The sequence below is a fragment of the Rhinoraja longicauda genome, chromosome 25 (genome assembly GCF_053455715.1).
Source record: "Rhinoraja longicauda isolate Sanriku21f chromosome 25, sRhiLon1.1, whole genome shotgun sequence".
Classification (NCBI taxonomy): Eukaryota; Metazoa; Chordata; class Chondrichthyes; order Rajiformes; family Arhynchobatidae; genus Rhinoraja; species Rhinoraja longicauda.
The window spans coordinates 4,175,305-4,189,345 of record NC_135977.1 but is presented as its reverse complement, the minus strand read 5'-3'; the positions used below and the strand labels follow the sequence as shown (position 1 = coordinate 4,189,345).

Here is a 14,041-nt window from a genome sequence, read left to right as displayed (position 1 = left end):
CTCCTGCACCTATTGTCTATTGTCTATTGTCTAATTGGCCTCCACTGCCTTCTGAGGCAGAGAATTCCACAGATTCACAACTCTCTGACTGAAAAAGTTTTTCCTCATCTCCGTTCTAAATGGCCGACCCCTTATTCTTAAACTGTGGCCCCTTGTTCTGGACTCCCCCAACATTGGGAACATGTTTCCTGCCTCTAACTTGTCCATCCCCTTAATAATCTTATATGTTTCGATAAGATCCCCTCTCATCCTTCTAAATTCCAGTGTTTAAAAGCCTAGTCACTGGGAGAACGTACAAACTCCGTACAGACGGCGCCTGTAGTCGGGATGGAACCCGGGTCTCCGGCGCTGCATTCGCTGTAAGGCGGCAACTCTACCGCTGGGCCACCTTTGTGTGCAACTCGGTTCCTTGTTTCTATTTGTTAAAAATTGTGTTCTATTTCAAGTCAAGAGTATTTAATTGCTATGTGCACCAATTAAATTCTTACTCGCAGTAGCTAATTAGGGCTGTAAACACAATCCACACAGATAAAATATAGAATAATCACAAATAAAAATTCAATAAACCGCGGCAAAACAGTGGCGCAGCGGGTAGAGCCGCTCCCTCACGGCGCCAGAGACCCGGGATCCATCCTCACCTCGGCAACTGTCCACGTGGAGTTTGCACGTTCTCCCAGTGACCACGCGGGTTTCCACCAGGTGCCCCGGTTTCCTTCCAGAGATGAAATCAGAGATATCACTTGCCATCTCTCTTTCAGCTTTCTCCCCACTGTCTACAATCAGTCTGAAGAAGGGTCCCAACCCAAAATGTCACCTATCCGTGTTCTCCAGAGATGCTGCCTGACCCGCTGAGTTACTCCAGCACTCTGTGAAACGTCACCTGTCCGTGTTCTCCACAGATGCTGCCTGACCTGCTGAGTTACTCCAGCACTCTGTGAAACGTCACCTATCCATGTTCTCCACAGATGCTGCCTGACCCGCTGAGTTACTCCAGCACTCTGTGAAACGTCACCTGTCCGTGTTCTCCACAGATGCTGCCTGACCCGCTGAGTTACTCCAGCACTCTGCTCATAAGTTCATGAGTTATAGGAGTGGAATCAGGCCATTCAGCCCTTCAATTCAACTGTGTCATTCAACCATGGCTGATCTATCTCTCCCTCCTAACCCCATTCTCCGGCCTTCTCCCCGTAACCCCTGACACCCGCACTGATCAAGAATCTATCTATCTCTGCCTTAAAAATATCCACTGACTTGGCCTCCACAGCCTTCTGTGGCAAAGAATCCCACAGATTCACCACCCTCTGACTAAAGAAATTCCTCCTCATCTCCTTTGTAAAGGTACTGCACATCCTTTATTCGGAGGCTGTGCCCTCTGGTCCTAGACTCTCCCACTAGTGGAAACATCCTCTCCACATCCACTCTATCCAGGCCTTTCACAATTCAGTAAGTTTCAATGAGTTCCCCTCTCATCCTTCTAAACTCCAGCGAGTACAGGCCCAGTGCCGACAAACGCTCATCATAGGTTAACCCACTCATTCCTGGGTAGGCACACAATGCTGGAGTAACTCAGCGGGTCAGGCAGCATCTCAGGGGAGAAGGAATGAGGGGTCTGGATGGCCAGCCATGATCATATGGAATGGCGGTGCTGGCTCAAAGGGCCGAATGTTCCCAATGTTGGGGGAGTCCAGAACCAGGGGGTCACAGATTAAGAATAAGGTGTAGGCCATTTAGGACTGAGATGAGGAAAAAAAAAATTCCACCCAGAGAGTTGTGAATCTGTGGAATTCTCTGCCACAGAAGGCAGTGGAGGCCGATTCACTGGATGTTTTCAAGAGAGAGTTAGATTTAGCTCTTGGGGGCTAACGGAATCAAGGGATGTGGGGGAGAAAGCAGGAACGGGGCACTGATTCTGGATGATCAGCCAAAGACGTAGAGGTATGTAGGTTAATTGACTGGGTAAATGTAAAAATTGTCGCTAGTGTGTGTAGGATAGTTAGTGTGCGGGGATCGCTGGGCGGCGCGGACTCGCTGGGCCGAAGGGCCTGTTTCCGCGCTGTATCTCTAAATCTAAATCTAAATTTTAAAAATCACGTTGATTGGCGGTGCTGGCTCGAAGGGCCGAATGGACTCCTCCTGCACCTATTGTCTGTGTTTCAAAGGCGAACCGCTTCCCCTCATTCTTGCGGGCACGTCGGTTTGGTCTCAGAATGGTGTGCGTCACCACACAAACAAAAAAACATTCATCTTCCTCGAATCACCGTGAGATGGTGGTGACAGGACCTGTGAGGCCAGATCGTGGCTTCATCTTCTGCCATCTGTCTCGCCACTCTATCAAGTGAAGGGTTTTAAAACGTCACACAGACGCTTGAAGCTGTCGCTCAGTCGAGGGTCTCACACAGACCCCGAGGAAGATGATTATAAGCCGACCGCTGCGTGTGCGTTGATGAAATCTCGTCTTTGAGGCGGAAAAACCCCTGACAGCTGTCCCTCGCTGAGGCTGGGCCCCGAGGGGTGTTCAATCCAGACTTACGTAAGATCGACACCGGGCAGCGGGTAGAGCTGCTGCCTCACAGCGCCGGAGACCCGGGTTCCATCCCGATCACGGGCGCCGTCTGTACGGAGTTTGTACCTTCTCCCCCGTGACCTGCGTGGGTTTTCTCCGAGATCTTCGGTTTCCTCCTGCGCTCCAAAGGCGTGCAGGTTTGCAGGCTCGGTGTAAATGTAAATCGTCCCTAGTGTGTGTGGGATGGTGTTAGTGCGCGGGGATCGCTGGTCGGCGCGGACGCGGTGGGCCGAAGGGTTAGGGTAGTATCCGCGCTGTATCTCTAAACTAAACTAAAAAATAACGATAAGAGGAATTGCAGGTGCTGCAATCACAAAGTGCTGGAGGGACTAGGCTTGTATACACTGGAATTTAGAAGGATGAGAGGGGATCCTATTGAAACATATAAGATTATTAAGGGGTTGGACACGTTAGAGGCAGGAAACATGTTCCCAATGTTGGGGGAGTCCAGAACCAGGGGCCACAGTTTAAGAACAAGGGGTACAATTGGCTTAGAATAATTGGCTTGGTATAAATGTAAAAATTGTCCCTAGTGGGTGTAGGATAGTGTTAGTGTGCGGGGATCGCTGGGCGGCGCGGACCCGGTGGGCCGATAGGGCCTGTTTCCGCGCTGTATCTCTAAACTAAACTAAACAATCAGCCTGCAAGCCTGCACGCCTTTGGAGTGCGGGAGGAAACCAGAGATCACGGAGAAAACCCACGCAGCTCACGGGGAGAACGTACAAACTCTGTACAGACAGTCGGGATCGAACCCGGGTCCCTGGCGCCGTGAGGCAGCAACTCTACCGCCGCGCCACCATGCCCATAATCACATTCATAGTGTTCACGAATATAATGTGGCAGCCACTAATGTAATTACCAAAAGGCCTTCTTAAGCCTCTATATTGTTCCCTTTTGACATTCTTATCCTTGCAAAGATGCCAAGAAAGCTACCGAACAGATGTGGTGTGGAGTGGTTCAGTAATTCTTTAGAGCTGTGAAGTGCGGCTTGATTGTAATATTTTATACCCTGTTTGATTCAGGTGTTGCTTGGGTTAATGATGTGAGAGACTTGTGGCACAGACAGCTACAGTAATTATAACGGGACAACGTTGACATTTGTAGGCCTGGATCGCGTGCTGGAAGCTCTTATGGATAATCCACAAGCTCCCAACCCCTAACCCCCCACCATAATGAACGGCAAAATCACTGCCTCCTGCTCTGTACCTTGGCGATCCAAGTCGGGCGGCACGGTGGCACAGCGGTAGAGTTGCTGCCTCACAGCGCCAGAGACCCAGGTTCCATCCCGACTACGGGCGCTGTCTGTACGGAGTTTGTACGTTCTCCCCGTGACCTGCGTGGGTTTTCTCCTGAGATCTTCGGTTACCTCCCACACTCCAAAGACGTGCAGGTTTGTAGGTTAATTGACTGGGTAAATGTTTTTAAAAATTATCCCTAGTGTGTGTAGGATAGTGTTAGTGTGCGGGGATCGCTGGTCGGCGCGGAATCGGTGGGCCGAAGAGCCTGTTTCCGCGCTGTATCTCAAAATCTAAAAAAAAATCTTTAAAAAATCAAATATCTAAATAGCACCCGTGGTCGGGGTGGAACCCGGGTCTCCGGCACCGCGAGCGTGGAACCCGTGTCCACGCTGTAAGGCAGCGACTCTACCGCCGCGCCACCGTGGCCGCCCAACGCGCTGAAGCGAATTAACCTGGAAACCTGTACATCCGTCTCCGGAGCGCGGGATAAAACCCACGCAGGGTGACGGGGAGAAGGTGCAAACGCCGCACGGGCAAGCAGTCGCGGTCGGGATGGAACCCGTGTCCACGGCGCTGTGAGGCAGAGACTTTACTCGCTGCACCACCGCCCCACCACCACGACTTCCCCACCCCCCGTCTGCTGGAAATGAGAACTCTGTGGGAAATATAATTACCTGCGGCAGAAAAATAACAAAGTCAACAGACAATAGGTGCAGGAGGAGGCCATTCGGCCCTTCGAGCCAGCACCGCCATTCAATGTGATCATGGCTGATCATTCTCAATCAGTACCCCGTTCCTGCCTTCTCCCCATACCCCCTGACTCCGCTATCCTCAAGAGCTCTATCTAGCTCTCTCTTGAATGCATTCAGAGAATCGGCCTCCACTGCCCTCCGAGGCAGAGAATTCCACAGATTCACAACTCTCTGACTGAAAAAGTTTTTCCTCATCTCAGTTCTAAATGGCCTACCCCTTATTCTCAAACTGTGGCCCCTGGTTCTGGACTCCCCCAACATTGAGAACATGTTTCCTGCCTCTAACGTGTCCAACCCCTTAATAATCTTACACGTTTCGATAAGATCCCCTCTCATCCTTCTAAATTCCAGTGTATACAAGCCTAGTCGCTCCAGTCTTTCAACATATGACAGTCCCGCCATTCCGGGAATCAACCTAGTAAACCTGCCCTCAATAGCAAGAATATCCTTCCTCAAATTTGGAGACCAAAACTGCACACAGTACTCCAGGTGCGGCCTCACTAGGGCCCTGTACAACTGCAGACATTTCCAATCTCCAGAGAAATTTGGCACAGGAATAAAGCCTCCACTTTTCTCTGCGATATATAACTTACTGCAATCTCTCCCACTGTGCCAGAGGTCAGAAATGTTACTGTTGGTTCTCCATACCTGTTTACCGCGGAAAATGCATTTGTCGTGTCGGGTTAGGAAGTAGTACACAGGAGTCAGATGTAACGGGAAGACCTTTGCTAGGCTGCTGCTAACAAAGGCCCCCTCAAGTAGGAGGTTTAGTTTCGGAGATACAGCGCGGAAACAGGCCCTTCAGCCCGTCGAGCCCGCGCCGACCAGATTGTATAAGAAACGTATAAGATTATTAAGGGGTTGGACACGTTAGAGGCAGGAAACATGTTCCCGATGTTGGGGGAGTCCAGAACAAGGAGCCACAGTTTAAGAATAAGGGGTAGGCCATTTAGAACTGAGATGAGGAAAAACCTTTTTCAGTCAGAGAGTTGTGAGTCTGTGGAATTCTCTGCCTCAGAAGGCAGTGGAGGCCAATTCTCTGAATGCATTCAAGAGAGAGCTGGATGGAGCTCTTAAGGATAGCGGAGTCAGAGGGTATGGGGAGAAGGCAGGAACGGGGTACTGATTGAGAATGATCACTCATTCCATCTTTTTGTGTGAAAAAGTTACCCCTCAGATTCCTCTTTAAACTTTTTTCCCCTTCTCCTAACCCTTATGAACATGAAAGTATGTGTGTGGGGGGGGGGGGGGGGGGGGGGGGGACATGAGCACCCAGAGAAAACCCACGCGGGTCACGGGGAGAACGTACAAACTCCGTACAGACAAGCAACCAGCTATCAAGACAGATGTGTGTAACAATTAATTCTTCCCTTGCACAATTAAAGCATGGAATTGAGGCCAGTTCATTGGCTATATTTAAGAGGTAGTTAGATGTGGCCCTTGTGGCTAAAGGGATCAGGGGGTATGGAGAGAATGCAGGTACAGGATACTGAGTTGGATGATCAGCCATGATCATATTGAATGGCGGTGCAGGCTCGAAGGGCCGAATGGCCTACTCCTGCACCTATTTTCGATGTTTCTACGTAATAGTCTTCACCCGACTGCAGTTACCCAACCAGACGCAACAACATTTAAGGCAGCTCCTCTTCTCCAAGAAGCCCTTCTTGTGTAAGTCCATACTCCGCCACCTCCAGTTTTCAATTCCTTTTGGAATATTTTGGAGGACCAGGGACCAGGAATCACCCGTGGTCGGGGGCTCGGAACTGGAACTCTGGCGCCGTGAGGCAGCGATTCTACCGCTGCGCCACCGCTGCCGAACTTATTGTTGTTTCTGCAAAAACACCTTGGGAGACTTTCCTGGACCGGAGATGCTACTGAAGATAAAGCCCCTTCCTGCTTTAACCACCCTGACCTTTGCGTTACGCTGAGAAACGCGTCGTGTCAACAGCGAGTCTCGCCGGGCTTTCCCCAACGAGCTGTGCCAGTCTAGCTGATGTGTGGACCGCCATTTAAAGGTCGTTCCCTTGGTCATACAAAACTCCACAGTGCCCCAACTTTCCCCACCCCCCTACCCCCCACCCACCCCCCCCCCCCCCCCCCAACTCCTCTACTGTTGAAAACAAACATAAACCGAAAGGGTTGTGAAGTTAAACATAGGAAATAGGTGCGGGAGTCGGCCATTCGGCCCTTCCAGCCAGCGCCATTCAATACGATCGCGGCTGATCATCCAGAATCAGTGCCCCGCTCCTGCTCTCTCCCCCAGACCCCTTGGTTCCCTGCCGAGTTTAGAGTTTATTGTGGCGCGTACCGAGGTACAGTGAAAAGCGCGCCATCCAGTCAACGGAAAGACGATACACGATTACAATCGAGCCGTTTGCAGTGTACAGGTTGCACGATAAGGGAATAACATTTAGCGCAAGGTAAAGCCAGCAAAGTCCGATCAAGGAGAGTCTCTCCAGAGATGCTGCCTGTCCCGCGGAGTGACTCCAGCGCTTTAGACAATAGACAATAGACAATAGGTGCAGGAGGAGGCCATTCGGCCCTTCGAGCCAGCACCACCATTCAATGTGATCATGGCTGATCATTCTCAATCAGTACCCCGTTCCTGCCTTCTCCCCATGCCCCCTGACTCCGCTATCCTTAAGAGCTCTATCTAGCTCTCTCTTGAAAGCATCCAGAGAATTGGCCTCCACTGCCTTCTGAGGCAGAGAATTCCACAGATTCACAACTCTCTGACTGAAAAAATTTTTCCTCATCTCCGTTCCAAATGGCCTACCCCTTATTCTTAAACTGTGGCCCCTGGTTCTGGACTCCCCCAACATTGGGAACATGTTTCCTGCCTCTAACGTGTCCAACCCCTTAATAATCTTATACGTTTCGATAAGATCTCCTCTCATCCTTCTAAATTCCAGTGTATACAAGCCTAGTCGCTCCAGTATTTCAACATACGACAGTCCCGCCATTCCGGGAATTAACCTGGTGAACCTTCGATGCAGGCCCTCAATAGCAAGAATATCCTTCCTCAAATTTGGAGACCACGGCTGAATTTTGTGTAGTGAAATTAACTGCAGATGCTGGTACAAATCGAAGGTATCGCAAAATACTGGAGTAACTCAGCGTGTCAGGCAGCATCTCTGGAGGGAAGGAATGGGTGACGTTTCGGGTCGTCTCGACCCATTCCTTCTCTCCTGAGATGCTGCCTGACACGCTGAGTTACTCCAGCATTTTGTGATACCACCATTTTGTGTCTATCTTTGACAATCGAGTAAACTGGACTAAACTGGAATATGAGGAGCTGTTCCTCGTACACTAGGCCAAAACACTACCCCGCATTAACCTTTGCCTCGTCCGAGCGAGAAACTTTCCCCAGATGGTACATGGTCTACTGCTTTGGCACCAAGTCCATTAATAATGAGGCTGGCATTCCTAACACCCAGTGCCTGGTGGTACCCTGGCATTTAGCAAAGCACGTAGTCATAGAGTCACACAGTGTGGAAACAGGCCCTTCGGCCCAACGTGCCCACCCCTGCCCACATGCCCCATCTACACCAGTCCCACCTCCCTGCATTTGGCCCCATATCCCTCCAAACCTGTCCTACCCATGTACCTGTCTAATTGCTTCTTGAACGTTGGGATAGTCCCAGCCTCAACTACCTCCTCCGGCAGCTCGTTCCACGCACCCACCACCCTTTGCGTGGAAAAAGTTACCCCTCAGATTCCACTTAAATCTTTTTCCCCTTCACCTTGAACGTTGATTAGTCCGGGTGTCAGAGGCTACGGGAAGAAGGCAGGAGAATGGGGTTGGGAGGGAGAGATAGATCAGCCACGATTGAATGGCAGAGTAGACTTGATGGGCCGAATGGACTTATGCTACTCCTAACACATGACCTTATGACCTATGTCCTTGGTTCTCGATTTATATTTGTACCAAGCCAATAATTAACCGGCAAACCCGCACGTCTTTGGGGTGGGGGGAAACCGGAGCACCCGGAGAAAACCCACGCGGGTCAGGGGGAAAACTCCGCGCAAACTCCGCGCAGACAGCGCCCGTGGACGGGATCGAACCTGTGAGGCAGCTGCTCTAGCGCGCGGTCCTGAGCTGGAGACGGGACAGCTCAATGGGTCTGGATTAGCAAAAGGCAGTGTTCGGCAGTGTTTCATTGTTATTGAAACTGTAGCAAGGGCAGTGATATTTTGGTCCATATACTCCAACGACGATGCTGTCCTGATGAAGCCCTCCCCTGCTTCGTGCTTTAGCTCCAGCTGCTTTACGCCAGCTGTTCACATTGACATGAGTGAACTGTCTGCAAAGCCGTCACGCCGTTCCATGGCATTAGTTTTACGAGCTCCTCAGGGCGGTTGTAAAGCAAAGCTCTCTGCGCCGTGATTACACAAGGTGAATTGCTCTGTATCTGCTGCTCCGTGAGATGGCCCCGGCCTTCCCAATGGTACAGCGGGGAAGGGCTTGGCAAGAGTCCGCTGTTTAATCAGGCATCTGCCACGTGCAGCTGCCAGCAGGCCCAGAGCAAGGAGCGCAGACACAGCGGGATCGCTGGCTCCAACCCCACCTCACTCGACCGTACGCAACAGCGCAAGGCTTGCATCGAGTGGGCAGAGTCATGGAGCGACACAGCCTGGAAACAGGCCCAACTCGCCCACGCCGGCCAACACGTCCCCTCTACACTAGTCCCACCTGCCTGCCTGCCCTTGGCCCATATCCCTCCAAACCCACCCTATCCAGTAGGATGAGAGGGGATCTTATCGAAACGTATAAGATTATTAAGGGGTTGGACACGTTAGAGGCAGGAAATATGTTCCCAATGTTGGGGGAGTCCAGAACCAGGGGCCACACACAGTTTAAGAATAAGGGGTAGGCTATTTAGAACGGAGATGAGGAAAGACTTATTCAGTCAGAGAGTTGTGAATCTGTGGAATTCTCTGCCTCAGAAGGCAGTGGAGGCCAATTCTCTGAATGCATTCAAGAGAGAGCTAGATAGAGCTCTTAAGGATAGCGGAGTCAGGGGGTATGGAGAGAAGGCAGGAACGGGGTACTGATTGAGAATGATCAGTCATGATCACATTGAATGGCGGTGCTGGCTCGAAGGGCCGAATGGCCTCCTCCTGCACCTATTGTCTATTGTCTATTGTTTCTTAAACGTTGCCTCAACTACTTCCTCCGGCAGCTCATTCCACACACCCACCACCATTCATGTGAAAAGGTTACCCCTCAAATTCCTATTAAATCTTTTCCCCTTCACCTTGAACCTGTGCCTTCTGGTCCTCGATTCCCCTACTCTGGGCAAGAGACTCTGTGCGTCTACCCGATCTGTTAGAGACCCAGCCTGCTCAACCTCTCCGTGTAGCTCACACCCTCCAGCCCTGGCAACATCCTCGTAAATGAGGAGGGGATGTTTCCACTAGTGGGAGAGTCTAGGACCAGAGGGCACAGCCTCAGAATTAAAGGACGTACTTTCAGGAAGGAGATGAGGAGGAATTTCTTCAGTCAGAGGGTGGTGAATCTGTGGAATTCTTTGCCACAGAAGGCTGTGGAGGCCAAGTCAGTGGATATTGTTAAGGCAGAGATAGATAGATTCTTGATCAGTGCGGGTGTCAGAGATTACGGGGAGAAGGCCGGAGAATGGGGTTAGGAGGGAGAGATAGATCAGCGAGATGATTGGACTCGATGGGCCGAATGGCCTAATTATGCTCCTATCACTTATGAACTTTTGAACTTTAGTGTAGTTTAGAGATACAGCACGGAAACAGGCCCTTCGGCCCAACGAGTCCGCGCCGACCAGCGATCCCCGCGCACTAACACTATCCTACACACACTGGGGACAATTTACAATTTCACCTAGCCAATTAACCTGCAAACCTGTACGTCTTCGGAGTGTGGGAGGAAACCGGAGATCTCGGAGAAAACCCACGCAGGCCACGGGGAGAACGTACAAACTCCGTACAGACAGCGCCCGTAGTCGGGATGGAACCCGGGTCTCCGACGCTGTGAGACAGCAACTCTACCGCTGCGCCACCGTGCCGCCCTTGAATTCCCCGACTTCAAGCACTAGCCCGGATTTGAAAGAGATCCTGGGGGAGACCAGCCCTTTGGGAAAGCTGATTGCACTCAGCAGTTTGTTCTGAAAACCTAAACAGATCTGATCACAAACTATTAATTAATGGCCTTTGAATGATTTAATTACAGAACTTTTAACTAAAAATTCCCAGCACAGTGGGAGTTCATTTGATCCACTCTACCATTTAAATTTATCTGCAGTTACATCTATTTTTAATTTAATTGTCTACCTAAACCACTCATTTAACGTCTCAAAGAAAATTGGACGGAAATCAACACTGTGTTGACTTAATCAAAGGTATTTTCACAAAATGCTGGAGTAACTCAGCAGGTCAGGCAGCATCTCTGGAGAGAAGGAATGGGTGACGTTTCGGGTCGAGACCCTTCTTCGGACAAATGTCAGGGGAGTGGGCGGTCCTTTGACCGCCCTGGGGGGGGGCTGGGGGAGGTTGGGGGGTTGGGGGGGCTGGGGAGTGTTAGGGGGGGCTTGGGGGAGGGTGGGAGAGGGTTGGGAGGGGGCTGAGGGGAGGGTGGGAGAGGGTTGGGGCAGGGGAGGGTTGGGGGGGCTGGGGGAGTGTTGGGGGGCAGGGGGGTTGTGGAGGGTTGGGAAGGATTGGAGGGGCTGGGGGAGGACTGGGGGGGTTGGGGAGGGTTGAGGGGTTGGGGGGGTTGAGGGTTTGGGGGGCTAGGGAGGGTTGGGGGGGCCGGGGAGGGTTGGAAGGGCTGGGGGAGGGTTGGGGGGCTTGGGGGATGGTTGGGGGGTTGGTGGAGGGTTGGGGGGTTGAGGGGCAGGTGGGAGGCTTGGGAGGGTTGAGGGGTTGGGGGAGGGTTGGGGTGTTGAGGAGGTTGAGGGGGTTGGAGGGGGCTGAGGGGGGCATGGGGGGCTGGGGAGGGTGGGAGAGGGTTGGGGGGCTGGGGAGGGTTGGGGGGGCTGGGGAAGTCTGCAGGGGGGCCGGGGGGGTTGGGAGAGGGTTGGGGTGTTGGGGAGGGTTGAGGGGCTGGGGGAGGGTTGGGGGGTCTGAGGGGGTTGGGGGGATGGGGCGGGTTGGGGGGATGGGGCGGGTTGGGAAGGGTTGGAGGGCTGGGGAAGGGTTGGGGGGCTGGGGAGTGTTGAGGGGCTGGTGGGGGGCTTGGGGGAGGGTGGGAGAGGGTTGGGGGGGCTGGGGGAGATTGGGAGAGGGTTGGGGGGCTGAGGAGACTGGGGGAGGATGGTTGGGGGCTTGGGAGAGGTGGTTCCACATTGACGCTCTGTGTCTCCCCTTCGTTGGTCAGAGTGGCCGGAGTTCGTGAGGAACTACGCCCCCTGGTGGGCCTCGCACACGCTGGACTGGCTGCGGTTCGGCCGGGAGGTGCTGGTGGTCCACTACGAGGACCTGAAGCGCAACCTGTTCCACCAGCTGAAGAAGATGGTGTCCACCCTGGGGCTGGCCGTGTCCGACGACCGGCTGTTGTGCGTGGAGAGCCAGAAGGACGGCAACTTCAAGCGCTCCGGCCTGCGCAAGCTGGAGTACGACCCGTACACCACCGAGATGAGGCAGATGATCGGCATGCTGGTCAAGACGGTGGACGTGGCCCTCAGGCTGAGGAACCTGACAGGAATCCCAGAGGATTACGCTCCCAGATGACCTCCCGTTGGCCAACGAAACGTCTGTGGGGACGTTTGCCGGCAGGTTTACCCCTCCCTCTTTTTACCCCTCCCTCTTTTTACCCCTCCCTCCCCGCCCCTCCCTCCCCACTCCTCCCTCCCCACTCGCTGGCTGGCTCCCTGCACAGAGATGCTTCTCCACTTACGATGCTTCGAGGTTCTCGGTTCTCGATCCTCCAAAATATCCCAAATGGAATTTAAACTGGAGGTGGCTTCGAGTTGCGATGTCCCGACTTTGGCAAGGTGCACATTCGGTTCAAAACCGTGCGTGGAATTCTGATCTCTCCCCGGGCCAGCGTTTACAACTCACGATATTTACGACGGGCTTATCGGAGCGTAAACCCCCATCGTAAGTCGAGGTGCACCTGCACTATTCTGCGGCCGTTAGCTTTCGAACGACCAGGATGTGAGGGGTGTCCCAGGTATACGGCCCCTGGTGGGGGGGGGGGGGGACAGGTGGGGGTGAGAGGGGGGCGGACAGGTGGGGGGTGGGGAGGGGGGGGTCGAACGGGTAGCAGCCCCGAGGAACCGGAAGGCCACCGGGCTCAGTAAACGGTCCTCCAATGATGAGCGTTTGACCGCACTGGGCCTGAGCTCAATGGAGTTTAGAAGGTTGAGGGGGGGGTGGGGGCCTCATTGAAGCTCACCGAATAATGAAAGGCGTAGATAGTGGATGTGGAGAGGATGTTTCCACAGGTGGGAGAGTCTAGAACCAGAGGGCACAGCCTCAGAATTAAAGGGCGCTCTTTCAGAAAGGAGATGATGAGGAACTTCTTTAGTCAGAGGGTGGTGAATCTGTGGAACTCTTTGCCACAGAGGGCTGTGGAGGCCAAAGTCAGGGGATATTTGTAAGGCGGAGATGGACAAATTCTTGATTAGAACGGGTGTCAGGGATTACGGGGAGAAGGCAGGAGGATGGGGTTAGGAGGCAGAGATAGATCAGCCAGGATCGAATGGCGGAGTGGGCTCGATGGGCCGAATGGCCTAATGCTGCTCCTATACCTTGTGAGTGGTGTGGCCGTAGGTCGTGGCCTACACCCCAGGCTCGGTGGTGTGCGGGGACCGACTGGGCTTTGCCCTTTGGCACACGGCGTTTAATGCCCTGCTTGGGTGCCCCGATCTGGGACTGAGATGCAGAGACAACATAGATGAGTGTGCAGGGCGCAGCGGGTAGAACTGCTGCCTCGCGCAGCGCCAGAGACCCGGGTTCCATCCCGAACGCGGGCGCTGTCCGTGCGGAGTTTGCACGTTCTCCCCGTGGCCCTCGAGGGTTTTCTCCATGTACCTGTCTAACTGTTTATTAAACGTTGGGATAGTCCCAGCCTCAACTACCTCCTCCGGCAGCTCGTTCCGTACACCCACCACCCTCTGTGGGAAAAAGTTACTATTAAATCTTTTCCCCTTCACCTTGAACCTACAGTATGTTCCCTGGTCCTCGATTCCCCTACTCTGGGCAAGAGACTCTGTGCGTCTACCCGATCTATTCCTCTCATGACTTCACACACAGGCCGAGCAACGGGGATAAGCAAAGGGCCGTGGGAGTTGGAAGATGTTGCTTCTCGGCAGAGTTAGATATTAATCCCTGTTTCCCTCACCACACTCCAAAGACGTGCGGGTTTGAGAAGCTGAACGACTTCTGTAAATGCTCCCAGGTGTGTGTGTGCAGGCACGGACTCGGTGGGTCAAAGGGCCTGCTTCCTCGCTGTGTGTCTCTAAACTGAACCTAACTAAACTATACAGGGTCACTGTATTTCCCGTTCACGCCTTAAC

General features: G+C 53.0%; 1 protein-coding gene across 1 annotated transcript in view; it reads left to right on the top strand.

Annotated features, from left to right (window-relative positions):
- The window catches only part of wscd2 (WSC domain containing 2), a 67,614-nt gene extending 54,898 nt beyond the window's left edge, over positions 1-12,716 (top strand). Inside the window, exon 8 of the mRNA XM_078421061.1 lies at positions 11,899-12,716. Coding sequence (XP_078277187.1) covers positions 11,899-12,251 — 353 coding nt within the window. The 3' untranslated portion in view covers positions 12,252-12,716. The remainder of the gene's footprint in view (positions 1-11,898) is intronic.
- Positions 12,717-14,041: the final 1,325 nt, after the last annotated feature.